The sequence below is a fragment of the Neoarius graeffei genome, chromosome 4 (genome assembly GCF_027579695.1).
Source record: "Neoarius graeffei isolate fNeoGra1 chromosome 4, fNeoGra1.pri, whole genome shotgun sequence".
Classification (NCBI taxonomy): domain Eukaryota; kingdom Metazoa; phylum Chordata; class Actinopteri; order Siluriformes; family Ariidae; genus Neoarius; species Neoarius graeffei.
This window is the reverse complement of record NC_083572.1, coordinates 44,744,574-44,760,934: the sequence shown is the minus strand read 5'-3', so window position 1 is coordinate 44,760,934 and position 16,361 is coordinate 44,744,574. Positions and strand designations below refer to the sequence as shown.

The window sequence follows — 16,361 nt, the reverse complement described above, 5'->3', positions numbered from 1 at the left end:
ATTAGCAACAGGTCAGTAACATGACTGAGTATAAAAAGAGCATCCCAGAGAGGCTGAGTCTCTCAGAAGTAAAGATAGGGAAGGGTTGACCGCTCTGTGAAAGACTGTGTGGGCAAACAGTGCAACAATTTAAGAATAACATTCCTCAATGTAAAATTGCAAAGAATTTGGGGATCACATCATCTATGGCAGGGGTTCTCAACCTTTTCTGCTTTTCGGCCCACCTGTTCATATATGAACAGGTGGGCCGAAAAGCATCCCCAATTATTTTGGCTCATCTATTCTATTAGAATCTAATAATCTATTGTAAAGTGTGTTAATGGAATGCAACATCACTCCCTGTTACAGATGGGAGCCCAAGAATTAGGCATTGCATTTAAAAGTGTATGGATGTGCCAGAAGCCAACATAAAACCATGCACGCAGGGTATTCTTAGTCAAAAGGGATTAATGATCCAAAAGTGGAGTCTGGTCCATTAACACAAGAACTTATTGCCATGTTTGTGTACAGCAAACAAGCAAGTTATTAAAACCCAGAAGTACACTAAAAAGAAGTAGATATAGAAACAACTCAATGGGATAGACCTTTTACACGTTAACAAAGAAGGATTTTTTTCCTATGAGTTGGAAAATTATCCATCCATTGAGTTGCCCCGACATCCCAAACTACCTGGTGCTGCAGACATCGTTCTACATGGTGTAACGGCGTTGAAAACACAAGCTCGGAACAGCCTCCAAACATGGCTGCTCCGGACTACAACACCCAAGAGTCACAGCGCCCTCTGTCACCTGATTACTAATTGCACCTGTCTCTCATTCCTTAGCAATCACCTTGCCTACTTAAGCCCAGCTCTCACACACTCACACCGAAGTATCGTTTTGTGTTTCCATGCCTAACTGGACCAAGCCGTTTATTTTCTGCCTGACTTCCCGTGTTTAGACCGTTATCTATGTTCAGTCCCCAACCTTGCTCTATTGTTTTTTTTCTGCATTATCCTGTATGCCAATTGACCAACCCCTACCTGTTACTCTGACTATGATTCCTACTATTCGTTTTGGCTCAGTCTGCAGTTTGCTTCTCCCTGCTCTCCCCTGCACCCTGACAGGATACTTTGCCAGGTCACATGCCCTCCTTATGTGCCCTGCATCTTCCGCCAACACTGCTCAGCACATTCCGCTACCGGATAAGTTCTCGGGTAAAGCACCAAACTGTAAGGGATTTCTTCTCCAATGTTCCCTATATTTCTCTTCACTCACCGGAATCTCCAAAGAACAGAAGATTGCTAAATTTCTCACGTTACTCACAGTCAAGGCTCTACAATGGGCTGGTGCGGTATGGGAGCGCAGCAGTGAACTCACCACATCCTATGACTGTTTCTTAGATCTGTTTAAGCGAATTTTTGATCATGAACCTGAAGGAATAGAGGTCGGAGAGAGTCTCTTGTCCATCAAGTAGGGAAATGGAAGCGTCGCAGACTACACCCTGGACTTCTGTACATTGGCTGCTGGTAGTGTTTGGGATGAGCCTGCACTAAAAGCCACTTTTCGTCAAGGGTTACATCCAGAGGTGCTGAGTGAATTGGCCTGTCGCAACAAACATCTATCCCTCAACTCACTCATCGATTTGGCCATTCGTCTGGACCACCTCATCACAAATAGACCCTCTCTGCAACCTACCACTACTCTGTCTCCTGCCACTAGCATGCCCACTCCTATGGAGGTTTCTCATGCTCGGCTTTAATGATTAGAGAGAGAAAATGGTGAGAGGGTTTGTGCTTCTACTGTGGTGAGTCCAGCCATTTTGTTGCTAAATGTCCTGTTCATCCACCTCAGGGTGCTCCGGCTCGTCCAGTTAACAGTCCACCCAGCTTGGTGAGTTCCATATTTAGTCGTAAAACACAATCCTTCAAATTACCTGTACTCTTGAAGCTGCTAGACTCGACCCATATCCTCTCTGCATTTATAGACGCAAGGGCAGAGGGGAACTTCATTGACTGTTCAATGGTCCAGTGATTCAGCATCCCCACAGACACCTTGCAAAGCCCACTTAGCATAAGGACCATCGATGGGGTCCCACTGGTGATGGACTAATCTCTACCCGTACACCCCCTCTACAGACTTAGGTGGGAGCTCTCCATTCTGAGCTCATTTCTCTATTCATCACCCGAACTGCTCATCATGACATCATCCTAGGTTATTCCTGGCTTCAACTCCATGACCCGTTAATCTCTTGGCAAAATAAAGACATTTTTCAATGGTCACCAGCATGTTTTCAAAACTGTTTCATCATCCTAAACTAACCAACTTGTCCACCTCTGTGAAGAGCCCACAGCCCGATTTTCTAGACAATGTTCCTGCATGCCATCTGGACTTGAAAGAAGTATTCAGCAGAGGTAAGACATGTGGCCTGCCCCCTCACCGTCCCTATGACTGTGCCATTGACCTCCTTCCAGGCACTACTCCTCCACACAATCGTATCTATCCATTGTCCCTAACTGAACAATCAGCTATGGAGAAATATGTGCAAGGGGCCCTGAACCAAGGGTACATCAGACCATCCACTTCACCAGCTTCAGCAGGGTTCTTATTTGTTGAAAAGAAAGGAGGTGGTCTTCGGCCATGTATAGACTATCGGGGTCTGAACCAAATCACTGAAGTACCCCACCTACTTCCACTAGTGCCCTCTGCCTTTGAACAACTACATTCCACCAGAATATTTTCTAAATTGGAACTACACAGCACCTATAACTGGGTCAGAATTCAAGAAAGGGATGAGTGGAAGACTACCTTTAGCACCACTGCCGGCCATTTTGAGTACCTGGTAATGCTTTACGGCCTTTCTTCAGCACCAAGCATCTTCCAGTGCCTGATCAATGACATCTTAAGGGATATGCTGGGGAAATTTGTGATAGCTTACATTGATGACATATTCATCTATTCCTCAGATGAAGACAGTCACCACAAGCATGTCAGGTCTATACTCTCCTGCTTACTTGAAAACCATCTCTGTGTCAAAGCAGAGAAATGCGATTTTCACATCCGCCAGATCTCATTTCTTGGGTACATTATCAGTTCTGAAGGGGTAAGCATGTCCCAGTCTAAGGTCTCCATAGTCACATCTTGGCCCACTCCAACATCCATGAAAGAGCTGCAAAGTTTCCTGGGCTTTGCGAACTTTTACTGGTGCTTCATTCGGGGCTTCAGCACCATCGCCACTCCTCTAACCTTGCTGTTAAAGAATGGACCATGTCACCTCCAGTGTAACCCAGCAGCTGAAGAAGCTTTCAACCAGCTCAAGGCAGTCTTCACCTCTGCTCCCATACTACAACATCCAGACCCTACTAAACCATTTGTGGTGGAGGTAGACACATGTGAAATGGGAGTAGGAGGGGTGCTCTTGCAACGATTCGGGGAGAGGCCCAAGCTGCACCCAGTAGCTTTCTTTTCAAAGCAGCTCATACCCACTGAAAGGAACTATGAAATTGGCAATCGAGAATTCTTGGCTATCAAGCTAGCCCTGGAGGATTGGAGACATTTGCTGGAGGGCGCTGAGCACCCATTTATGATACTAATGGATCACAAGAACTTAGAATACCTAAAGACCACCAAACGACTCAACCCATGACAAGCCAGGTGGGCCCTGTTTTTCACTCTCTTTCAGTTCACGATATCATATCATCCTGGCACCAGAAATACCAAAGCAGATGCACTATCTCGAATCCACAACTCTTCACCCCATACCTCTGAACCGACTCCCATCTTATCACCAGAATGTTTCGCACAAGCCATCACCTGGGACCTAGACAAGGAGGTCAAACAGTCACAACCCCCGACTCCTCCTGAGAACTGTCCATCCAGACTTCTGCACATCCCACCCGACCTGAGAGGAAGACTCATCACCTGGGCACATGCATCCCCCACTACTGGTCATCCCAGCAGTCACTACACATACCAACTGATAAAGAACAAGTACTGGTGGGAGAACATGATTTCAGATATCAATCACTTTGTCTCCTCATGCTCAGCCTGTGCCCAAGCCAAAGTACCACATGCTCCACCTGCCAGGAAATTATGTTCTTTTCCAGTACCTCAGAGACCCTGGTCACACATCGCCATCGACTTCATCCTACCATCCCAAGGTAGCACAGTCATTATAGAAGAAGAAACCTTTATTTGTCACATGCACACTTCAAGCACAATGAAATTCATCCTCTGCATTTAACCCATCTGAAGCAGTGAATACATGCACACACACCCAGAGCCCGGGGAGCAGTCAGGGGTTAAGTACCTTGCTCAAGGGCACTTCAGCCCAAGGCTGCCCCACATTAACCTAACTGCATGCCTTTGGACTGTGGGGGAAACCGGAGCACCCAGAGGAAACCCACGCAGGCACGGGGAGAACATGCAAACTCCACACAGAAAGGCCCCCGCCGGCCGCTGGGTTCGAACCCAGAACCTTCTTGCTGTGACCACTAACCACTACACCACTGTGCCATGCCGCCATGCTGTAAATGATTATTATGGTAATCATAGCCAGATTCTCTAAAGCAATTAGGCTTACCCTGTTAACATGACTACGCACTGCATTCCAAACAGCTGAACTAATCTTTAACCATGTCTTCCGTTATTTTGGTATCCCCGAGGACATAGTGAGTGACCAGGGTCCCCAATTTGTTTCCAGACTATGGTCCAGTTTCATGGAAAGACTAGGAGTTTCAGTTAGTCTCACGTCCAGTTACCACACTCAATCCAATGGCCAGGTAGAGCGCACCAATCAGGAGGTGGGATGTTTTCTGTGCATTTTTTGCATGCAAAACCAGGGGGATTGGGCACAATTCCTCCCATTGGCCAAGTATGCACAAAATTCACTCAAACATTCCACCACACAGTTGACCCCAGTCCAGTGCATACCCGGCTATCAACCACCCCTGTTCCCATGGGATGACCTACCCACCCAGGTACCGGCAATTGACTCCTGGTTCAAGCATAGCCAGCAGGTATGGGAAGAGGTACACCAAAGGCTAGAACTCGTAAACGCAAAGTATAAACAATATGCACACAAATGCAGAAGTAAAAATCCAGAGTATTCTCCAGGAGATCGGGTATGGGTCTCCACGAGGGATCTAAGGGAGCCCAACTCATGCAAAAAAACTGCAAGCCTGGTACATTGGCCCATCCAAAGTTCTATGCAAAATCAGTGAAGTATTCTACAAACTAGAGCTCCCACTTCACAGCAGAATGGGACCAACTTTCCATGTTTCCTGCCTGAAACCAGCCATCCAAGGTCCCCTACCCATGAACACACCCACCCACACTGCAAAAAACTGAAAAGGAATTTTCTCCTCAAATTCAGTTAACACTAGTGAAATTATCTTGCTGCATGGACAGATAATTTTACTTGACAAGACATCTTGGAATAAGTTGGTTACAATCTAGAACTACTTTTAATAATCTCAGAATTGGTGTCTTGTATTCTTCTACACTGCAAAAATTATATCTTAAGTTAGAATATCTTGAATATAGTTGAAACAATATAGCATTTCCTGTTAAAAGAATACAAGACACCAACTCTGAGATTATTAAAACTAGTTCTAGATTGTAACCAACTTATTCCAAGATGTCTTGTCAAGTAAAATTATCTGTCCATGAAGCAAGATAATTTCACTCGTATTAAGGAATTTTCTCCTCAAATTCAGTTTTTTTGCAGTACAAGAGCCCCCCTCCCCAGACATCAAAGGTGAACCCATCTACCAGGTAAACAAGATCCTGAACTCCCAGCACAGACAAGATCAGCTGGAGTACCTGAAAGACTGGAAAGGCTACGGTCGAGAGGAGTGAAGTTGGGCGAGTTCCAGGGACATCCTGGACCCACTCCTGATACAGGAGTTCCACAGCCAGCATCCTAACAAGCCTGCACCAAGAGGGAGAGGGTGACCAAGAAAGATAGCTATTCCCAGAGGGAGCTCCTCAGGGGGGGTATTTCTGTCAGTAACAGTGTTGAAAACACAACCTGGGAACAGCCTCCAAACATGGCTGCTCTGGACTACAACACCCAAGAGTCACAGCACCCTCTGTCACCTGATTACTAATTGCACCTGTCTCTCGTTCCTCAGCAATCACCTCACCTACTTAAACCCAGCTCTCACGCACTCATGTCATGATGTATCATTTAGTGTTTCCATGTTTAACTTTACCAAGCCATTTACTTTTTGTCTGACTTCCCGTGTTTAGACTGTTATCTACGTTCAATCCCTGACCTCGCTCTATTGTTTTCTCTGTGTTATCCTGTTTGCCGATCGACTGACCCCTGCCCGTTACTGTGACTACGATTCCTGCTCTTTGTTTTGGTTCAGTCTGCAGTTTGCTTCTCCCTGATCTCCCCTGCGCCCTGACACATGGACACACAGATGAAAACCTGGAAGAGCATGGAGGCATACAACTTTTTAATATGTGGCTGGGTTAAAGATCTGGGGATCAGGACACTACAAGATAGACAGCGGTAGATAGATCTAAGTGCAGGAGGAGTGTTTATTAGTAGGCATGATATTTAAGTCAAGTTTATTTTTATAGCACTTTTAACAATAGACATTGTTGAAAAGCAGTTTTACAGAAAATTAAAGACTTTAAACATGAGCTAATTTTATCCCTAATTTATCCCCAGTGAGCAAGCCTGTGGCAATGGTGGCAAGGAAAAACTCCCTCAAACGACATGAGGAAGAAACCTTGAGAGGAACCAGACTCAAAAGGGAACCCATCCTCATTTGGGTGATGACAGATAATGTGATTATAAATAACTCACTCCTATAACAGTGTCCTATATATTCACAAAGCATAACTGTGTAACCAGGAAATTCATTATAGTTTTAACATGAAGTCTGTTTGGTTGAAGTTATAAACTGTTCACTGATGGAAACTTGAGTGCAAAACTGTTCATGACAACTGCCGTCCTAAAGTTAGCAAGTCGACTGTAGTCCTCAGACATAAATGCATTACTGTAACTGTCTGGAGCCATTTTCCAAGTGGTGTTTTTTTTTTTATTTATTTTATTTTTACAAAAGCAAAACAGAAAGTAGAGTATTTCAACAACATTATAAACATGGCTAAAAACAAACATGACAATGATAATACTTCGCAAAGCTTCTGTGAAAACAGCTTCCATATCTGTGCGTATTGATTGTGCTCAAGTCAGAGTGAAGTGTTTCCCATAATGACTGGGCCCCAAGTGCGTGCACAACGTGCTCTGTGAGCGTATGTGGCCGCTTGAGCTGCACCAGACTCAAGTGCCCAAAGGCGTGACAGTCAAGTGTTCACCTACTGTATCACCGCAACTTTTAGCTCATGTGTATATCACCATCAAAATCCCTCATTTTCATTGTTAACCCACTGCAAAGCACTGCGAGCTGTAGTGTGACAGTAGCTTAATGAGGTGGATGTGACGTCAGATGCAACTTGGGAATTGTGCCCTACTACGAGTAAAAATTAGCTTGAACTTGAAAAAAAATTCACGGACCACTAGATGCCACTTCATGACCCACTAATGTGCTGCGGCCCAGTGGTTGAGAAACACTGATCTCTGGTACATAATATCATGAAAAGATTCAGAGAATCTGGAGGAATCTCTGTATGTAAGAGACAAGGTTGAAAACTGACATTGGAAGACTGTGATCTTCAGGCCCTCAGGTGACACTGCATTAAAAGGAGACACATATCTGCAGTGGAAATCACTGTATAGGCTCAGGGACACTTCAGAAAGCCATTGTCTGTGAAAACGGTTCATTACTGCATCCATAAATGCAAGTTAAAACCATATATAAACAATATCCAGAAACACCGCCACCTTCTCTGAGCCCAAGCTCTTTTAGAATGGACTGAGGCGAAGTGGAAAATTGTCTGACGAATCAAAACTAGAAATTATTTTTAGAAATCATGGACACCACATCCTCCAGGCTAAAGAGGAGAGGGACCATCTAAGTTTTTATTAGTGCACAGTTCAAAAGCCAGCATCTGTGATGGTATGAGGGTGCATTAGTGCACATGAAATGGATAGCTTGTACATCTGGGAAGGCATCATTAATGCTGACTGATATATACACACACGTTTCAGTGCAATATGCTGCCATCCAGACAAAATCTTTTTCAGGGAAAGCCTTCCTTTTTCAGCAAGACAATGGCAAACAGCTTTCTGCACATAAACTGCATGGCTCTGTACCAAATGAGTCCAGGTGCTAAACCGGCCTGCTTGCAGTCCAGACCTGTTTCCCATTTAAAACATTAGGTGCATTATGAAGCACAAAATATGACAAAGGAGACTCCGTACTGTTGAGCAACTGAAATTGTATTTCAAGCAAGAATGGGACAACATGTCTCTTTCAAAACTACAGCAATTGGCCTCCTCAGTTCCCAAACATTTATAGAGTGTTGTTAAAAGTAGAGGTGATGTAACATGGTGGTAAACATGCCCCTGTTCCAACTTTTTTGAAATGTGTTGCTGACATCAAATTCAAAATGAGCATATATTTTTCAAAAAAAACAATAAAATTTCTCAGTTTCAACATTTTGATATGTTGTCTTTGTACTATTTTCAATGAAATATAGGGTTTCCATGATTTGCAAATTATCACATTCTGTTTTTATTGACAGTTTACACAGTGCCCCAACTTTTTTGGAACTGGGGGTTGTAATAGGACTCCATGGCCTATTTGCATAGTGTGGGAAGGATCAGTGATAGTTGAAGAAAAAACAGTGGTGGGCAACCGTTGGCCAGGGTATCCTAGACAACAGTCAAATACTTACCAGAAGCCTAAAAGGGTATAAACCCAGCAACAGAATAGCCAACATCTTTCCTATGCCTGGCACACATGCATTATCATACATTTTCACCAAGGAGTTTTCTGTGTGTATCTGCATTGAGGCAGAGCACACCTGGGTGCAGTACTTCATCTGGTGACACAAGAATCAACATTACACAGTACTGACCTGCTTGTGATTAATTCTTTCAACCAGAGCAAATTCCACAAAGCATGTGAGCTAGGATCTTCCCAATTCCCCATGAAAGTGGTCAATAAAGTACTTCCACTGTGGCACAGCAAACTCTGCAGTTATAGGTGTCATGCCAAAGAGTGCATTAAATTTTGTGGGTTACATTGCACCATGAAACCCTACTTGAGTCACAGCCATCTTCTTTTGCAGCAAGCTTAAAACCTGCCATCTCTCATGCCTGATGAGAGCCATCAGGGGCAGAATCAGACCTGTCCTCAGACACTTAACTATAAGGAACTCACTCTTGAAAAGTTCAAACCTCTGAGCGTCATGTTCTGGATCAATGATTTCAGCTGAGTCATGTCTGTTACGGTTGTCCCTGGGCCTGAGCCTTTGCAACTAGAAAGCTGTTTCAATGGAGGCACTTTGACCAGACTCATTTCTGAGCCAGGATCCAACATTGACATTGGCGTCACTGCATAATTTGGATTGTCTGAGTCAGATACAGCTTCCTCAGTATCAACAATCCCAAAGCATTGAACATGGAGTAGCCATTGTCACCTTCCAAGAGGTCCAGACACAGACTGCAGGAGTACAAGTCCTGTAGCATGGTTATTAGTGACCTGTCACACAGTATGAACTGTGTTGGCAATCCACCTCAAATATTAATAAAAACGGATGTTTATATGGTGGAAATATCCACTCCAAAATGAAGGGGGTGCTAAGGACTGGATATCCAGTTAACACATCAAGTTTCAAGTTTCAGATTTATTATCCTTTAAGAAAGGAAATTTGGTGTGCAGCAGGTATTCAGAGAACATGAGTTAAGAAGACATAGACATGGACCACACAGACACATTCATAAATATATTTACACACAAGCACATTACTCAAATGGATATACCCACCAGCCCACTCAAACCCATGACTGTCACTGTTAGTTACTGCTACTAAACAATGACAGTGACAGTAACTACAGAAAAATAGGAGGAAAAAAACACTAGGTGTCCCTTAATGAATTAAGGGTCCTAATGGCCACTAAAATAAAATAATTTCTGGCACGCCTTGTCCTTACAGCAGGAATTCTAAAACGGCGGCCTGAGGGGAGCAGACTAAATTCCCCAAAAAGTGGGTGGTCAGGGTATTTTAGAATTTGTTGTGCCTTACTCATGACCCATTTTACATACACATCTTGCAGCTGGATAAGATGAACCCCAACCACCTTTGCTGCCACATTAACTAGCTTTGATAACCTGCCCTTACTGGTCAGTGGCAGACCACCATACCACACAACAATACAAAAGGACAAAACAGATTCAATAAAACTTTGATAAAATAAAGTCATCAAGGTCCTACACACATTGAAAGACTTCATCTTCCTTAAAAAGAAAAGCCACTGTTAGGCCTTTTTACACATACTGTAGCATCAGTGTTACTCTCAAATGACAATTTGTTGTCAATAATGGTTCCCAAGTATCTGTATTCTGTGACAACATCAACATTTTCGTTTTGAATAACAGTATGTGTAAAAGATTTCTGAGACCTGCGGAAATCAATCATCATATCTTTGGTCTTGGCTACATTAATAGATAAATAAAACTCTTTACACCAAGCAATAAAATCATCAACAACAGAACCATGTCCCTTCTCATCATTGTTTAAAAGGTTAACTATGACTGTGTCATCAGCAAACCTCAAAAAATGTCTATTCACATAATTACTCCTGCAATCATTTGTATATAGCAGGAAGAGAAGGTTCAGCAATTAACAATGCATGGTATGTTAAAGCCTGTTCACTAAATCTAGAGCAATAACGCTCGAGGGAAAACCGACTAGCGGGCACTATGAATAATGTTTGTAATATAGAAGAAAAGAACTCTTACCAAGGTACAACTGAATGAGAGGAGGCTAACCCCTACTTTTGAGGACAGAAAATCTCTAACTTTGAACATGGTTACAAGCTGCTAAAGCTGCTTTATGCATAACATAAACATGTAGTCACATGCATATACGTAGGTAAGAAAATAAAAAAAGAGTAGTGACTGATGTATAATGGTGGTATCTATAGTAAATACTGAGTCGTATGATACTATTGCCCCTTTTCCACCAACAAAGAACAGGTTGCATTCTGGTTCATGCACCAAATGTTTAACTGTTCAGTGGTGGGTTTCCCAAAAGCCTCTTAACACTAAGAGCATCTTAACTAGGCCAGAGAGTATTCATTGTGCTGCTCACTCTACCATTTAACAATGATGTTTGTGCTACAATGCTTTTGGGAAACTCGGCACAGAATATTCTGACCAAAAATAAATTGGTTCAGAACCTGAAAAGTTGGTTCCCAGCTGGAACCAAAATATAGCTGGCTTTTCCAGCGCAAACCATGCTGACAGCAGTGGGCGTGTCATTTGTTTGGACAGGAAACAAAGTGCAACAATGGAGAATGCAACGGAAAAGGATACGTCTTCAGAAAAAAATGGAATAAAAACAAATATCTGCAATCATAGACCAAAAGCTCACAGGTAATCAATGCGCTCTGCTTGCTACTACTGTTTACTCCCGTTGTGCATTGTGCACCGCCCTCCATTCATGACATATCCTTGATTACAACAGCACCCCTGAAAACTACTGAAAACATGGGCTGGTTCGCTACCTGGCACCAAAGTTCAAAGAATCCTAAACTGAACCAGTTCAAGAACCCATTCCCTGTTGGTCAAAAAGGGGCATCAGTGTCCTTGTTCGAAGATCTTGGAATGCATGTGCGCAATTTGGTATCCAGGTGTTACTCAGAACCCCTGGCATGACCCAGCATTACTATTCTTGGTGTTTTGTGGTTTGTCTTTTATCATTTGTAACAATCAAACAAACAAACAAACAAAAATGAAATGTTGCCCAAGAGCTTTAGGATGAACTATAAAATATAAATATAAAAGTATTACATGAATGTTGACTAATACACCATTATTAGATGATTAATAAAAAAAACATTCAGACATATGACAAACCTCTGTAGGTTCCAAATTTTCTCCATTCTTCATCCATCTATAAGAGGGTTTGGGTTTGCTTGTGGCCATACACTCCCACACTAGAGAGTCATCAATTGGCTTCTGCATGTCCTGTGGTTTTTCTATCATCTGTGGAGGAGCTACACAAAAAAATAAAAACAAGGGGAACAAAAGGCAGGTTGGTTCCAGGCATAAAACATTCAAAACAGCAAGGCTAAGTTAATCACTCTGTACTGTAGGAAATGCACATAATAAAGTGACTGATTGATGCATATTGAACATGGTGGACTGAGACAGAGATATTCTACTCATATGATGGGATGTTACACATAAAATAAGTAACAAGCTGATAAACCATCCAGCAAAGCTGTCACATATATTATTACATATCTTTGGAGTACATCAGTAGCAAAGAAATTGTGCTTGGTGCACTCCTCAACTGCACTGAATATTCACTTGTTCATGGGCTATACCATAAACTCCTTCACGAGATCCCATTAAAGTGGATCATGCTTTAATTATACATGAGTTAAATTGATCCCTATCTTTTAAAGGCATGTAACTCAAACCAGGTTAATTATTGAGCAAATGCCCAAGAGCATAGTCAGAACAAGCTTAATGGGTATTCCTCGTGACGGGGACGGATGAATGAATGAATAAATAAATAAAAATAAAGGCTGAAGGTGAACTCCTGTACACCTCATCATATTAGTACTCCTCCAAATTTGTTCTTGCACTTTACCACATTACACAAACACAAAACCAATAAAATTATACAGTGTATATATATATATATATATATATATATATATATATATATATATATATATATATATTTTTTTTTTTTTTTTTTTTTTTTTTTCTGTGCATAGCAAAGGGCAGACTGACAACAGGTCCAAAAAATAGCCCAGAGAAAAAATAATGTCTATATGTTTACTCCTAGGGCGGCACGGTGGTGTAGTGGTTAGCGCTGTGTAGCTGGGATAGGCTCCAGCTTCCCCACAACCCTGCACAGGATAAGCAGTTATAGATAGATAGATAGATAGATAGATAGATAGATAGATAGATAGATAGATAGATAGATAGATAAAACTTTATTGATCCCTTTGGGAGGGTTCCCTCAGGGAAATTATGGGGTAATGGATGGATGTTTACTTCTAAACTGTAATTGCTTTTTTTTTTTTAACAGATTGTGTACCTCCTTGCCCAGCAAACGTGCCTTTTGTTTGAAACTTCATCATTTCAAATTCTAGAAACTTTATGATGCTTTTTTTCTCCTCTTCTTTCCCCTGCTGAAAAGGTATTGACTTTTAGCCCCCACAGTGTAAATCAAGGTCCTGAGTAAGCCACACAGCATACTGCCCGAACCAATGACACTGTAGGTAAGAGTAACCTGAAAAAAGTGCAATGGAATCCATGATTAACAGCCTATTTCTGTCTCAGGCATAACAGTAAACAATACAGTATTTTAATATATAATTTAGTACCACCACTCAGCAGAGCTTACAGAAAATCTCACAGAAGCTAAAACTGCCAACAATTAATAGCTCTCTTTTAAGATGTCCTTTGAATAAAATTAAAAGCCTGTTGTCAAGCCCTTCATCTCAGGTAGGTTGGAAAATGGTGCAAAAACCATCTGCACTGGATTCCTAATCAAGTCAACGCAAGCAGAGAGGACGGCAGCTCAAAGGGAGGGTGAGTGTGTCTCCCTCAACTGCCAGTGGAAGCGATAAACATGAGATAGGCTTATCGATTGGCACATTCCCTGGCTCTGCTGACGAATGTCTTACAGGCCTAATTCCACAGGACTTCAAAATAAGATTACAGATTTTTATCACCTGACTGAGAAAAAAGAAAAGGAGAAGAGGGGAAAAATGCAACAGAAATGGACAGAGAGGAAGAAAGACAGGAGCACCAATCTGCAGGCTAATCCTACTGAAATAGGATTCAGACAGCTTCTGGCATGCCACAGTATCCTTTATATACAGGCTTGAATGCTTCAAAGTGGCTTGTAAATAATGGAAAATTATTTAATGTACAGAAAAGAGTTATATCCAACTGGACATATGTGGCTGACTTATAGACCAAGGCAGAAGGAGGGAAATGAAACAGCAGTGGGCGTTGATGGAAAAATCAAGGAGAACTACCATAAATTATTAAGCCACCTCAAACCAGATCGAAGCTGAGGCTGGTGGGTTTCAGTAACACACACACACACACGCACACACTTCTATGTTTGTGGGGACACTCACTGACATAATGCATTCCTAGCCGTTTACACTAACCTTAAAGCAGATACACAGAACCTTTATTTTTAAATAAATTTTTGAGTGGATCGTATCTCCATCCTTGACTTTTGTATGCTGGATAAATGGGAATAAAAAATATATATTTTTGAGAGTTAAAATTGACTGCAAAGTTGGCATTTTAACTGCCCCGCTGAGCTAGTCATCCCTGAGTGCGTGACGTCACAGCAGGAACCGATTTTAAGGCCGAGGCCTTTTACAGCTATAGACCAAAGTCATATAAATAAAAATTTATGGTGAAAGAAATACCGTTACTGACTTGATCAACTAAGACTGATTTGACTTCATTGATTGTGGGTTGACTCTCATTAAAACAGGATAGGTGTTATAACTTATGCAACATACATGTACATGCATGCATTTTCACTGATAAAATGTAAAAGGCTAATTAAATAATCAGATGAACTGAGACAATCACATTCTGAAACAAATTAAATAATCTTATACCGCTAACTTAAATACACAATACAAGTTACATGTATTAATCTAAATGCAGGTAAACAATGTGTTGTTTTTGTTGTTGTTTTTTTTAATCCAAATGAGAGTCGGAGCTTACCTGTCTGTGTTCTCGCTTCTTGAAGGCCGATCTCGTGGTCGATTGTTTTGAAATAATGTGACTTTCAGTTGTTCATTCAGTTCTCCGTTCATTCACTTCTTCCACATAAGGGCGAGATGGCAGCGATATTCAGTTTAGAAATTAGACAGCCGGTCCACTCTTTCTCTATTTTGTACATACAGAGTACTTCGCCATTACTGCTCGGTTCAGGCAATTACTAAAACCTGGGATGGAACGGGACGTCACCGGTTTAAGCAACAACCGCGGGGAGGTCACTGCCCGAGCGATATGTCACATCCTGTTCCATCCTGGGTTTTAGGAACAACCCTCAGCTCACTCCGGGAGGACTGGTGCAACTGAACTTTGCTTTTTAAAAGAAAAAAATACTTTCCTTTTCTTGTAGTTTTCTTTTTCTTTAATTGTTGATACTGCACCCTCTTTCAATACAGGCTTGTAGCCAACACTCCTCAACAGATCAGAGGTCTTGTATGAGTTTAAAGTAAAATGTGCAGAGGAGAGACCACTTCATAGGCACCCAATGTGCCCATGAACTTCTCGCAAAACGCGTCCAAATCTTTGCAGTTTGAACATTCTTGGACCATGAATGCAACGTAAATCCACCTTCTGTTGTGTTGTTGGCGGGTGCAGCAACACATCTACATGGCATGGCGATAAATTAACTCAAAATGGAGGATCGGAGTTGCAGTCAGCTCTGTGTTTTAGTATAGCGGAAATGGCGATGAGACCGATAGACTTCCTGCTGTGACGTTATGGATGTCAAGGTCATTCACTCAGACTGCTACCTATATAAATCACTTTAATCGTAAAAATTACTATATTAGATTTATTATTAACTCTTAAAACTATTCCTGTGTCATTCTTGAGGTCTCAAGACATTTATAAATGAAAGTGAGGCCATAGCTCTGCATATATGCTTTAACCATCACAACTAAATGCCTAACCCCATTCCTAACCATAACTTAAACCTAATTCTAACCTGAACCCTAAAACTAAGTTTTAGGCATCAAATAGCCCTTTGAAGAAGTGAGGACCAGCCAAAATGTCCTCATATCCCAAAAATGTCCTAACACCGTTGGCAAAAAAATGTATTCTGGTCCTCAATATGTAGCAAGTACACACACACACACACACACACACACACACACACACACACACAGTACTGTGCAAAATTCTTTGGCATGTGCTGAAGCCTTCAAAAATTATGAAATTAAATTATTCTACATTTAAAAAAAATACTGTGAACAGCAGTAAACAGAAATATACTAAACAAAGTCAATATTTTGTTTTAAATCCTTTTCAGCACAAACATCTGTATTCTCTGATACAATTTGTGCAGTTTTATAAGGTAAAGAGAGCCTCATAAAGCTGCGATGTTTTACTGAGCATCATGGAGAATCTGCTACAGCCCTCATTATGTTTTGCTGTCTGAAAAGTAGTTCGTTATAACATATTGTTTTCTAACATAAGATATATAATTTATTGTTGAAAAAGTCATGAT

At 41.7% G+C, this 16,361-nt stretch overlaps 1 protein-coding gene across 1 annotated transcript in view; it reads right to left on the bottom strand.

Annotated features, from left to right (window-relative positions):
• Window positions 1–16,361, bottom strand: part of LOC132885033 (contactin-4-like) — a 542,655-nt gene that overhangs the window by 218,893 nt on the left and 307,401 nt on the right. The window contains exon 9 of the mRNA XM_060919276.1: window positions 11,981–12,120. Coding sequence (XP_060775259.1) covers window positions 11,981–12,120 — 140 coding nt within the window. The remainder of the gene's footprint in view (window positions 1–11,980; window positions 12,121–16,361) is intronic.